Here is a 13,828-nt window from a genome sequence, read left to right as displayed (position 1 = left end):
TCTTCCTCTACCTTTAAAATGTATGAAAGAGAAAAAAAAAGATTAGTTAAAAGATGTCTCTAACATTACAAATAGGTGGTATAATTAATGGCTAGTTGTGAAACTCAACTTCTCTGTGCAGTCTTTAATCAGGGAATGCTTACATGCTTCAAGGTGGCACAACTGTACATTGGTCTTTTCCAGATGATTTCTCATTCCTAAAGCTCTTAACAAGTGAGTGATTTTCAGAACGCATCTGGCACACGCACCATCTTGCAACAACTGGATTTTTTTGAAAGATCACGTGTTCTGTCCACAATAGTCAGTAGCAGCCTTCAAAGTACAACTGGTGATGAGAGATAAAAGACTTGAGGCTCCTCTGTTTAAAAGAGAAGAAGCTGAAAGAAAATTATAGCCATCCCCAAGTGTGGAAAAGGGTCTTAATGGAAAGATTTATAGACCCTTGTTCCCCAAGGCCAATTCGTTTCCTAATGGGATTTTGTGTTCTCAGACAGGGAGGGATGGTGACAAATGTTGACAGCATTTAATAATAATAGTGAAGATGACAATAATAACGAAGAAAACAAATGCAATTGTAAAAACAGAGGCACCTCAATGTAAAGCCAATTATCTTGGCACCCAGAATGACTTTGTCTGTAAGCTGAAAATATAATAGAAATAAAGATCTTTCCTGTTTTGCTAACCATAGGGAAGGTAGTTCTTAGGATCTTCCCCTATTACCAGCACGTGGTAGACATAACAATAGCTTTTGATATTACAAGGATCCAAGGAACTAAATACAATTATAATTTAACATCAAATTCACTCAAGTTGTCATAATGCTTACAAATGGAAAGGGTTTGCCCAAGAGACTTGTGGTTTCTTCTGTGTGCTCACAGAGCTGAGTAGTTGGCAATGAGGAGGGTTCCAGCTTCCTACTCCAGTGTTCTTTCTCCGATTACACCTTGGTTTCAAAGAAAGAGTTGTTAACAGATTATTTAAAGCATTAAATCTATTTTTTTTTAACCCTGGATTTCATGAGAATTGTATAGAAGGCTTGGGGAAAGTGATAGTTCACCCTTGAAGGCAAATAAATGATTGTAGTGTGTTGCCTGATGTGTTTACCAGTCTTCTTGATCAATGCCAGTGTCAATAAGATCAGAATAGTTCAGAGGGGAAACTTACTTGCTTTTTGAAAAAAAAAAAAGAAAAAAACCTACTGTACTAGTGAGGTGAGTAGCTAGGGTCTAATGTAGTATTGATTGGACGAATGTTAGAAGCAGTTGATACAGACATAACAGCCCCAGGGCTGAAGTGTTTTTACCATTCATTTGTTTTGGACGCCGCTCATAAGCTGTCCCTTAGAGGGATATTCAGTTTCTCAGTGACATAGAAAACTTTGTTCCTTGACACTAGTGTTATAAAATGGTGTTAGTATGTTCAGAACTCTGCTTTAAATTGCTAGGTCTTCTTCAGTGTTAATAGGTGTAGTATAAAGAGGGCTAGATTAGAAGTCACAAAACTTGGTTGTAATCCACTTAAATATTACCCATGCTTAATGCTCAGTCACTTCACTCGTGTCCGACTCTTTGTGACCCCAGGGACTGTAGCCCCCCAGGCTCCTCTGTCCATGGGGATTCTCCAGGCAAGAACACTGGAGTGGGTTGCCATGCCCTCCTCCAGGGGATCTTCCCAACCCAGGGATCGAACCCATGTCTCCTGCATTGCAGGCAGGTCCTTTACCCATTCAGCCACCTGGGAAGCTGAGAGTGACCGCCATTGGTCACTTCATTTTATTGTGCTTCAGTTTCACCACCAGTAAATGAAGATTAAAAATGTGTTCTGCTATTTTAGTCAACTCTGGCTGCCATAATAATATACCATAGACTGTGTAGCTTCAACAACAGAAATTTATTTATATATATATTTATGGAAACTGGGAAGTCCAAGATCAAGGTGCTGGTCAGTTTGGCTTCTCTGTGAGGGTTCTTTTCTTAGCTTGCAACAGGTCACCTTCTCACTGTGTCTTGACATAGGAGAAGCAAGGGAGGAAGCAAGTTCTCTGGTGTCTTGTCTAAATAAGGGCACTAATCCCATCCTGAGACCCCCACCCTCATGACCTCATCTAACCTGATTACTCCCAAAGACCACCTCCAAATACCATCACATGGGGGTTAGGACTTCAACATACAATTTTTTTGGGGGGGATCACATTTAGTCCATAGCACTACTTGCCTTTCTCATGGCAGAACAAATGAAATGAAGACCATGATAGATCTACACAAAGATCCATTAAGAGGCTAGAGTTATTGACTGATTTTTCCAATCTTATTTTCATATACCTTTCTGTATAATAAGGTTTTGTTCTTTTAGCATGTTTATTTTGAAAATGTCATTAATGTAAAACCAAATGAAGATTAAAACCCTGTTGTTTTTAGCCTTTTGACAATACACTATTGCATTAACCTTGTTAAATTTAAGTGTCATTTTGTAACTTTTAATACTTATTTCCTAGCTTAACTTTTACCTTATCTTTTATTGATGTAGCTCTCACAATATATTACCTATTAATGGGAATTGGTAAGATAAGAGTGTGTTCATAGGATGAAGAACATTGTCTAGAATGGATGTTGAATGTCATTTTTCTTTAAAATCAAATGTTTATTTGAAAGTTGAGTTTGATTATCTTTAGTTTATTATAGTAGAGAAACTAAATGAGGTCTTTTTTTCTCAGTTTTGTTGAGATATAATTTTCACAGAACATCATATCAGTTTAAAGTGCATAACATAGTGATTTGATATATCTATATATTGTGAAATGATTGCCATGATAAATTTCATTAATATCCATCATGAATGAGGTAGTCTTTTAAAAGTGTATTACATATGTGTTTTCTTCTTTGATTAGTACTCATCCTTGACACAGTCTGAATATTTGTGCAAAGAAAAAATAATCTTTATTGCAAGGTGTTTTTTTCCTAAACAAAATAGAAAATTTGTGGAAATAAAGTAGCAATATGTCTAAAATATGTCTAAAGTAATTTAATTATACCATATTCTTTTCCTTTCTCCTGAAGAAAGGTGTATATAATTCTCCCACCTTTTCTTTATTTTTATTGTTTTAAAGATCAAGTTGAAATCTTGTTCAAAAATATAGTTGCCCATTGGAAAAGATGAAAATTCTGTGTTCTGATTACCTAAGGAGGAAATCTGCTCCAAGTATAAGGAACAATGGCAGATTTTACAAGTCCTGTCACGTGACCTACATTGACAGGTGTTCTTGTTTGAAGGAACAACACTTCTAGGACTTAACTTCTAGGAGTTGTAAACATGCGGTTTTTCTTACTTGTCTTGGACAAGAATAATCCTCCATAGAAAATCCATTACAAAATGGTTTTGCATAGCCATTTAATGTTGAAGATTGCATTGCAAATCTTGGTAGGTCCATTGTTTTGGTAGTAAAGCTATATCTTGTTTTAGGCAATAGAGGAGTTTGTGATCTATTGTAAATAATAGTAGCAACTACGTATTGATTAGCTGCCGTTATAACAGCCATGGGCTAGGATTTTTTACTTTATTATATCAACTTAACTTTATCACTTCTACATGAGGTTCAGTGCCCTCACTCTCTGAAGAAACTAATGCTTACATAATCTTCCTAAAAACATATACTAGTGAGCAATAGAATTTGAGATTCTTAAACCTATATTTTTGTCACTGTGGAACAGACTATTTAAAGAAACTTCACATCTAGTGTGCGTTGCTTAGTACATCAGCTAAGCGTGTGCTTAAGGCATAAGCAAGAAACACACACAAAATTTTTTTTTTTTTAGTGAAAATTTTGATGGTCAAAAATAAGTCTTAAATTAAGGGGGACATCAGGACCTCATTGGAATTCCGTGCACTTAGTTTTTGGCACACCTAGGGAGGGAAAAGGAAGATACATAATCTCTTCAATCTTTGGGGCCTCGTTAAAATCTTAATCTAGTTCAGCTTAATGGTGAAAATTTTTTGTAACACACACAACCTTACCTAGTTTTATATAGTCATCTTTGACCTGTGTTTTTGGTGGGTAAATTTGATTTAAAAACAAACAAACAAACAAACTGAAAGTGACCTCCAGCTCGGTTTTGTTGAACTTGATAAAATCTAAGGCTGGATCGGCCTCATCTAGTAGCAGAATGGCTTTTTGAGTAGTTAACATCTAGTTGAATTTTGCCCTGGTCAGCTTTGGTTAGTGTAAGGTCTATCCACCAAAACACAATTGTACATGCTTCATGAATGTTTTTATTCACTGGTAGCCATGTCCTGTCAGGGGGCTTTTTTTTGCCAAATACTTTGAAGATTATGCAGGGTTGTTACCTCTGGATAGATCAATAAGTTTATATTTTTTCTCATGATGCAAACTCTTATGCTTTCTTAAAGTTAAGATTCTTTTAAAAACATATTTTTGCATGTATAAAAAGAGAGGGCTTCCCTGATCTGGCCCTGCCAAATATATTGGATCAGAATCTCTTCGTGTATAGAATCCACCTAGCTGATTCTGATGAATATTCACAGCTATGAATCTCAAGTCTTTGGCCAGTGGTTCTCAAAAGTCTGGTTGGCCCTCAGAACAGCAACAGCAGCAGCAGCATCACCTAGGAACTTGTAAGAAATCCAGGTTCTCATCACTATCCCCGACTTAGACACCCTGGGTGGGGCCCAGGAGTCTGCATTTTACCAGATCTCCCGGTTGGTTCTCTCCTGCTCATGGAAGTATGACAATCACTCCTTTTGATGATTCAAAGGTCTCCTTAGCTCTCACATTCTACAAGTCCTTGTCCTGATTGCAAAAAAGTTTTCTGGACATAGGAATTTTCTGCCCACCATTCAACATTTTTATCCTTCTCCATCCACCTCTGTTGCTTTCAACCATGAAAAGTTTCCATATTAAAGTTTCCATTTTAATATTCTCACAGAATGACTGTCTTCTACTGTAAACCCCTTCAAATGCTTGGTGAAAGAGCCAGGGTGTTAATGATAAACACTGAATAGAAAGCCTTTTGCTCTGGTTGTATTATGTTCTTTACCATTTGCCAGTTTTCTAATGGTTAGCAACTGTGGCATTATTAACTTTGTTTATGGTTAGGAAACTAAAAGAAGGCTGCCTCCAGGTTTGGTTCTGGCATTGGCATGATGCTTGAGACAGATGGGTCACATTTAGCATGGGGGAGTTGGAGAGATGGCCACTGTCCTCTTGATCCTAATTAATGTCACTCACAGCAAATAGCTCTGGCAGAACATCTCCTTGAAGTCCAGCATAGCGCATACTGGCCAGGCAGGATGGGGATTGCAGCTCTCTCTAAGGAAACCTCTTTTTTGGCTCCAAAATGGTTTCCAGAACTATCAAAATATTACTGTTTGCAGACACTTTTCATGGCTGAAGAGAGCAACTTGGAGAGGAAAGGGAGTGCTCCGTGGACCCCGGGAGAAATGTTTGCGGCTGGGCATTGTGCTGCATCCCCTTTCAGCTGTGTGACTCACCGCAGGGTCTGGGAAGTGGAAGGCACTGGAGAGAGTGAAGGGTACCTCCCACGGGCCTCTGTACTTGTCCACTGGCTCTTCTTTGTGGGTCACGAATAACAATGTGGACCTCGCGCTGCAAATTTCAAGGAAATCTTGCCGGGGTGGTGGGTTGGTGGGCCACCTGCTGCTCATTAGAGGTCCCGTCTGGCTGTTTTCCTGGAGGGTGAGTGGTAGATTGCTGACACCTGTTTTCCCATCCAGCCTCGGGATATGAAGTATGCATTAGGAATGCCTGAAAGTGCTTCCTTGTGTGAGTTTGTGGAGCTTGGTGCTGCTTGGAGGGGAGGGGTAGTGGAGTCAGTGATGGGAGGGGAGCTGAGAAGATCAAGGGGGAGAAACTGCAGTGTGAGTGGAACTGAGATTCTCGTCCTCATGTGTGGCCGTGATAAACGCAGTCACCCATTGAGCAACGGAGATGTGTCCTGTCCATGGGAAGACCTCAGGAGTTTCTCAAGTGACATGAACGTGTAGTTTAAACTATGAGCATATTAGAAATGGGAGAAAAGTAATGCCCTCTTCCAACCAAATTTAAGTTATTTTAAACTAATGACAACCCCATGGGCTATATCCCCACCAGGCTCCTCTGTCCATGGGATTCTCCAGGCAAGAACACTGGAGTGGATTACCATTCCCTCCTCCAGGGGATCTTCCTGACCCAGGGATCGAACCTGGGTTTCCTGCATTGCAGGCAGATTCATTACCACCTGAGCCGTCAGAGAAGCTCAAACTGGGCCTTAAATGTGTACAGTTCAAGAGTCTGGATGGCGTGATCGATTTCTCTGCACAGTTCTGTCCATGGGTTTTCTCCTCCCCTTGTTACCTACCAGAAAGTCTCATAAAAACAGATAGCGCTGGAACCTGTATATTATCATATGTGAAACAGATCACCGGTCCAGGTTGGATGCATGAGACAGGGTGCTCAGGGCTGGTGCACTGGGATGACCCTGAGGGATGGGATGGGGGAGGAGGTGGGAGTGGGGCTCAGGATGGGGAACACATGTACACACATGGCTGATTCATGTCCATGTATGGCAAAAAACACTACAGTATTGTAAAATAATTAGCCTCCAATTAAATAAATTTAAAATGAAAAAAAAAAAAAAAAAACAGATGGTAGACCAGAGGGCCTAATGTCACAGAGAAAGAGTGCCTGTTGTATGCAGTGCATGTTGCTGAGTGTGAAGGCATAACAAGAAGCACAGGGCAAAGGCTCCAATCCCAGCTTTTTCAAGTGCTGGCAGGTTGCTGGAAAGAAAAAAATCCACATGAGAGGTAGCATGATTCCAGAGCAGATCTAAGCAAACAGATGATCCACATTTTCAGTGGGTTTGGGAAAGGAAGGGAACTCCGAGTTGGTAGGTCAAGGAGGATGTGGAACGTGTTCCGGGTAGTAAGGAATGAAGAGAATGCGTTGACAGTGAGGTGTGTACATGATGCTCTTTCCCTGCATCACTGTGCTGTGGAATTAAAGGGTGTTTTTTAAGTGGTGGGAACATTTTCCCCTGACTCATTTGTGGGACTTGGCCAGGTCTCCTTGCAATCATTGGCCTCCATCTGTGAACTGTGGATGAACGGGGTTAGGGTTGGGTCATGGCCTTGGACCAGAGTAAAATTAACTGGCTCATAATGTGATTGAACTAATGACCTTGGCCTCATTACCACTATGTTTTAACCAGTTGAGTCAATCAAACGTTGCAGAAAGGGTAATCAAGGTATCTTTCAGAAAGCAATGCGGATGACAGTAAACATAGGAATGGAATCAAAGCCAGGTTTCTTGCCTTATGAGGTGTGTCCCTCTTTATCCTTGAGGTTTTACACTTTTTTCCTGCATCTAATGAAAATATTGTGGACAAAACAAAAAGGACACTGACTTTCCTGTGTTAGCATTTTTGACATGAGGCAATTTGTAGTCATTTTCTTGCACAATGTCAGACTGTTTTTGTAGGGTAAAATCTGTTTGAGCCACAATGGTGTTTCTAATTTTAGGTGTGTAGTGTCCTATGCATTTACTGATGGTGCCTTTCTCTTTTTATTTCAAGTCTGAACAACCCAGTCCTGCCAGCTCCAGCTCCAGCTCCAGCTTCACACCATCCCAGACCAGGCAACAAGGTATCCACATCTCCCAGGCCAGCTCGGAGACATTTTTCTCATAAAACATCTTAATGACTTGATTTATGGCCTATTTTCTACTGTTTTATTATTTGAATGATAACTTGGCTTTTATGCAGTTGTATTTATTTCCCCTAGGAATGCACTTGAGTATTGTTCTGATGTATGAGGCCAGCCTCTAGAAATTCCCCTTTTTCCAGTCCCTGCCATCAGAGTCCCATTTTACAAAAGGATTATAGACACAGCCCATTCCAGGGAGTTCCCAAAGGAAATACAATAGCGAAAGCTAGACTTGAGAGGCTTTGACAGAGAGAAATAGGTTTTTAGTCCCCCTCCTGGACATCTTTCATTTTATTATTTTTCCACGGATTAATAGACTTTTTTCTGTGGTGAGTGTTAATTTGCTATCTTTAGAATATATTTTCTTCTACTCAAAATAAATTTCGTAAGAAAATTTAAACTGAAACATTAACTAAATATATTTTCCACTTTTCATGTGTGGAAACTCTACAAACACAGGCCCGTTTTTCAATTTTTTTTTTTTTAAAACAGGGAAACTGAGATTATATCAAGAAATAATCTGTTTCTGGGCATCACATTGCACATTACCTTTTTTGATTGACCACATTGAATTCCTGATGGCCTTGCATGTTTTGAAAAGGATTAAACTGTTGTGTGCATTTAGGCTAAGGCTAAGCTTCCTGGAAAAAATAAAAGACACTGTTCATTTTGGCTGTTTAGAGTTCTTGTTCCACTGAGTTCCTGAGATAAAAGCCCATTACAAAAGCAGAGAAATTTGGAGTTTGCAGAATGTGAGATGACATAGAGTCAACACTTACTTTAGAAGGAAGGCAATGATAGCTCAGAGAGCCTATCACAGATTAGCCTTTAGGAACTGGCTAATCTAGGGTGAAAGTGCCTCCCTCACTCTCTCCATTGTCCTCACAATCTCTTCTGTTAAGATTAGAATTATCTATTTTGATTTCATTACATTTATAGTAGTATGAAAATAAACCACATTAATGCATTTTTCTGTGAATTAAAATTTTTTTTTTTTACATTTTAGAATAAAATAAGTTCTGCCTTGATGTTTCTCTCCCATCTAATACTGGATACTGTTTGGAATATTCTGGGCACTGATTTATTATATGGCCTTGTTTATGTAAATTCATGCCAATATTTTGCCAGGAAATTCTTAAAAAGTAAAATAAAATTGGCTACACAAAATTGTTGCAACAAGACCTTGTGTCCAAGATCAATATGAAGATCAGAAATAGGACATTGCACCATGGAATTGAAATACTTTATAATCTGAACTTGACTGAAATGCTTGCTTGACCTGAAATTGACCTTGAAATAAAAGGAACAGCTAAACCTTAATAGATCAAAAACTACCACACAAAGGCCGCCTTGCTAAGAACAAGTTACAACCGTGGTGATTTATTAGTCTCAACTTTTCAATACATGGATTAACCTAACAAAACATTCAATTTACTAACAGATCTTTCTGTTTCTTTTTAGGTGTGATTTTTCTTAGGGAAGAAAAATGCACAGGAAAAAAGTTGCTAGGAAATAGAGATTTTCTAAAGAACATTTTGGGGCATGTGTTATGAAAGCAGTAGTGTTTTGGCAGAGGTTGCATTCCAGAAACTACCAGATTTATCATGTAAATTGTGTAACTGTATCTGATGATGGTAGTTTTTAAGCAGTGTTGGGTGCTGGTAAGCTATCCCCCTGTGTCTGCTATCGCTAAGTGTATTTGATTGCCTGTGGTTCATTGTCATCGCTCAGGTCCTCTAAGGTCTATAATGAAAGATCTGCATTCTGATGACAACGAGGAGGAATCAGATGAGGCAGAGGATAATGACAACGACTCCGAAATGGAGAGACCTGTAAATAGAGGGGGCAGCCGAAGTCGCAGGTGAGTGTCTTGGTAGAGCTGAGGTTCCCTGGGATGGAATCATACCTTTTCACTGGATCTAAGAGTATAACCACAGCAAAAATGTGAAATACCAAAAACGATGGCAAGTAAATAGTCACATTCATTTTTTTAAAAGTATTTTGAGTATTTATTTAAGTATTTATTTTTATTAAAGTATAGTTGACTTACGTTAGTTTCAGGTGTATAGCATAGTAATTCAATAGTATAGTATATATGTATTTTTTTAACTGGAGGGTGCTTGCGTTATACTGTTGTGTTAGTTTCTGCTATACAACACAAGTTAGCCAAAACTCACTCTCTCATATATATATATATATGTGAAACCCCTCCCTTTTGAATCTCGATCCCACCCACCCCTCATCCCACCTCTCTCGGTCATCAATGAGTGCCAGACTGGGCTTCCTGTGTTATGTAGCGACTTCCCACTAACTATTTATTTAACACCCCCATGCTGTGTCCACTAGTCGGTTTGCTACATCCGCATCTTTGTTCCTGCCCTGAATATAGGTTCATCAGTACCATCTTTCTAGACTCCATATATAGATGTTAATACATGATATTTGTATATAATATATACTATTTTTATAGATTACATGCCGTACAAAGTTTAAGTTGGGGCACCTTGGCATGCTTACACTCACTGTTCCCCAGGGAACTATTTATCCCTTGTTCTCAGAAAGGAGAAGTTTTTCCTCTATAAATTTTACAGAGAAAAAGTCCTATTGGAAGCTTTTGCTCTTCAAAGTAAATGCCAGGGTGGCAGGACTGGCTGCTGAAATGAACTCTGCTTTCATTTGAAGAATTTGTGTAGCTTCGTTGTTGTAGGTATTCATAACTCAGAATTTGAGGAAATGTGTTCGCTGTTTGTAGTTAGAAATGCATGATTGATTTCAATGAATTATGTGTGACCCAATTAAAACTAGGATCACCTGTGTATTTTCCAGAAACTAAATTCCCTTTAAGTGTGCTGACTGTTACTTAAGTAGCTTTAATGCGGCGAGGCATACTTCTGCATTGGAAAGATGCTAATTCATGTCACTTATAATTAATAGTCAACCTGAAATTGCCTCGAGGATTTTATTTATCATGAGAAAAACAAATAGCTGTGCTTACTTTAATGGGTTTTGAGTAGGAAAAATATGAATCTATTTGAACTTAAAATCCAATTACATTGATAATATATTGCATTAAGTCTTTTCCCATTATCCATTACTGGGTAGCAGGCCCTAAAATTCCCCAAAATGATGTGATCTTAACCCAAACTGGACAGACCATATGTTTGCTAATTGGTAATTCCTTCGTGTCCTTGGAGAATATGTCCTCCTTAGAATATGTACCCTGTCCCATCTCTCAGTGGTTCTTTCTTATGGCTGTACTCAATTCCTTTTTCTCTACTCGTCTCCCAAAATCACCCATCTGTATTCCTTTTAAATAAGAGAGACATAAGGAACCTTATGGTCTTGGCCTTGTAATGTTTCCCTTTACAAGTCTTTAATCGGACAAGAAGGAAACTGATGGGGCAAAAAAATAAACCTAAAAATGAACTGACACTTGTAGGTCCGTTCATCTGACTACACTTGTAGTCAGGTGTAGGAGCATCTTTATAACAATGGAAATCCTGACCACTGACTGCTTTTACATTTAGCTGGTGAAAAAATGCTTAACCAGTCTAGATATCTCCCAACTTACTTTTAGTATGTAGAAGACCTGGATACTCTGTGATGTGCTGTGGCCTGTCCCCTCTTTGCCTTGTCCCCTGAGTCAGCATGGGTCAGATCATACATGTTTGTGAGTTTACTGATACGTGATGCATGTTGTTTGCAAGGCTCTCCCTGCCTCCTGACATACGCTGTTGGCACAGTCCCTGCCTGGGTAACATTTGATCTTCATTGCACTTGTGCAGTCTCAACTGTTTAATCAGTTTAAATACTCAGCCTTCCACTTCAGTCAAGAAGCATTTTAAAGCGGCGCTTCAACTGAACACTTCATTAATGTAATTTAGTTAAGAAAAACAAGTTCCATCAGTTTTTTCCTAAAAGGATGTCCCAGTGTATCCTTTTCATTTCCTGCCTCGTATCTTGTCTATCTGAATGTATTCTAGGGCTGGAATGTGATCGCCTATTCAGAACAACAGAAAAACTATCCTGATTTCTAAAGCATTTTCTGTTTCTGAGAAGAATATTGTATTAAGTTACTATATAACCAAAGAGAGGGAGCAAACACTGAAGGACATTTCTAAAAGAGTACATACATTCAGCAGAGTAAATAAAGAAATATCTCCTATTCTCGCTGAAAGAAAATTCCATTTTGAATGGAAAGGAAAAAAAATGAGGAGGTGATATTTTTATTGTCTTTCATTTTTGAAAGACATTGTATTTTTCTAAAGCAGTTTTCCCAAACACACTGTCTTTTCATGTTCTGTGGTGTATTTCCAGGGAATTGTATCGGAACTAGGGTCAACTTTGCATCATGACACAGTGGAAATGATTGGTGATGGGTCTGTCATGTTGAGCTTCACACCTCCCACCCTCAGATGTCACCCTTAACTGTCAGTCCTGCAGGGCCATGATCCACATTCTTCTTAGCAGTTACTTCCATTCCTGCACCCTATATTTTAGCCATACTTGTAAAATTTTCACCTGTAACAAATAGGCAGAGGGAAAGGAGGGGGAAAAGGGTAGTAACCTGTGAACTGTCTGATTTTGCTGAACTTCCAGCTTGGGTGACATGCTTATGACAGTAGGTGGATGGAGCTGGAACAGGGAGATAAATGAATAAATGAAGGCAGCAAAATATACTGGCTGAGTACTAGGGCTGTGGGTCACGTTGCTTGGATTTGAATCCTAGAACCAGCACTCTTACCTCTGTGACCCTATGTGAGTGATCCAGTCTGTCTCAGTTTCCTTATCTATGAAATGGAGATTATTAAATGAGAAGTAGTAAGTCAAACGTTTAACCCCTTTCTAGATACAAAGTAAACACCAGCAGGTAGTAGCGATTGTATGAACTGAAACCAGTTCCCGATGATTAATGTTTGGATGCCTTGCTCTCTACCCCTAATTCTTTGGATAGTTCAAGAATTGTCTGTAACTCTGCGAATGACTTCTCTGTTTCTTTTCAGAGTTAGCTTAAGTGATGGCAGTGATAGTGAAAGCAGTTCTGCTTCCTCACCCCTACATCATGAACCCCCGCCACCCTTATTAAAAACCAACAACAACCAGGTAAGCTTCTGGGTCTGCACTTCTCACGATTCTGCAGAACTCAAAGTATGCCAGGCTTTTTACCCCTTAAATTTTAAACAAAGTCCCTCTTGACAGCAAATAACTGGGAATCTACAACCTTAAGACTAAATACATAGGGTAAAAGAACTTAAGTTGTCACAAAAGTATGACATTGGATGAGTTAGTTAAATGTCAATAGATGCAGGACAGGAGGGTAACAAAAAGTGTTGCCCATTTACTCCTGATTTCTGTATATTTTCCCCCTGTCAGTTGAGAAGAATATGACCTTTGGAGCTAGTATGAAGCCTGATTCTTGTTTTACTGACTTATAGTAGTTTATTGGTACAAAAAATTTTTTAATTTAGCCTCAGTTTTCTCATCTGTAAATGGGGATATTAATGTTTACCTTACTGGCTCCTGGGAGGGTGGTAAAAAAGTATGTGTAAAGAGCATGAAGCATGGTTCATACTTCTTGGCAAACAGTTGATGATATATGGTTAGTATAGGTGCTCTGCCTCTGTGCTCATCCAGGAAAAAAGGATTATCACTTGGGATTGTAAGGAATCATTTATAAAATATAGAGTAAACAATGGTCATTATCACTGTTGTTATAAATCCAGCTAAAGGAAAGCTTATTAATTTGATAATCAGAGTAAAGAATATAGTTATTTGGATAGGTCTAGGCAGAGCTTGCAAAGCTGCGATGAAGAGCTTTTATTAAATGAATGATTATTTTAAACACTTGCTAAAATAAGCTGTTTTCAAGTATTGTAAAAAACTTCATTATGCATTGGGTTGATTCTCTATTACCATGCTATTCTTTTTTCCTTATTTAGACAGATTCTGTGAGACCTCACAATAATTGCTTAATTCAAGTTACCATATGAATGTTAACTTGAAAATGTAGTTTGTAAAATTATTCTGTTTCACAGGTGTCCTACCTGTTGTTTTAAATGGCCTTGTCCTTGAAATTTGTGAGCTTTCTTTTATGGGGAAAATGTGATTTTTT

At 38.7% G+C, this 13,828-nt stretch overlaps 1 protein-coding gene across 2 annotated transcripts in view; it reads left to right on the top strand.

Annotated features, from left to right (window-relative positions):
- MLLT3 (MLLT3 super elongation complex subunit) overlaps positions 1 to 13,828 on the top strand; it is a 285,782-nt gene that overhangs the window by 253,843 nt on the left and 18,111 nt on the right. For both annotated transcript variants that reach the window (XM_020890161.2, XM_070480580.1), the window contains exons 6-8: positions 7,587 to 7,656; positions 9,448 to 9,577; positions 12,720 to 12,819. In XM_020890161.2, the coding sequence (XP_020745820.2) occupies positions 7,587 to 7,656; positions 9,448 to 9,577; positions 12,720 to 12,819 (300 nt within the window). The remainder of the gene's footprint in view (positions 1 to 7,586; positions 7,657 to 9,447; positions 9,578 to 12,719; positions 12,820 to 13,828) is intronic.

This window comes from Odocoileus virginianus, chromosome 18 (genome assembly GCF_023699985.2).
Source record: "Odocoileus virginianus isolate 20LAN1187 ecotype Illinois chromosome 18, Ovbor_1.2, whole genome shotgun sequence".
Lineage (NCBI taxonomy): Eukaryota > Metazoa > Chordata > Mammalia > Artiodactyla > Cervidae > Odocoileus > Odocoileus virginianus.
Note: the sequence above shows the minus strand (reverse complement) of the source record. Positions and strands in the feature narration are given on the sequence as shown.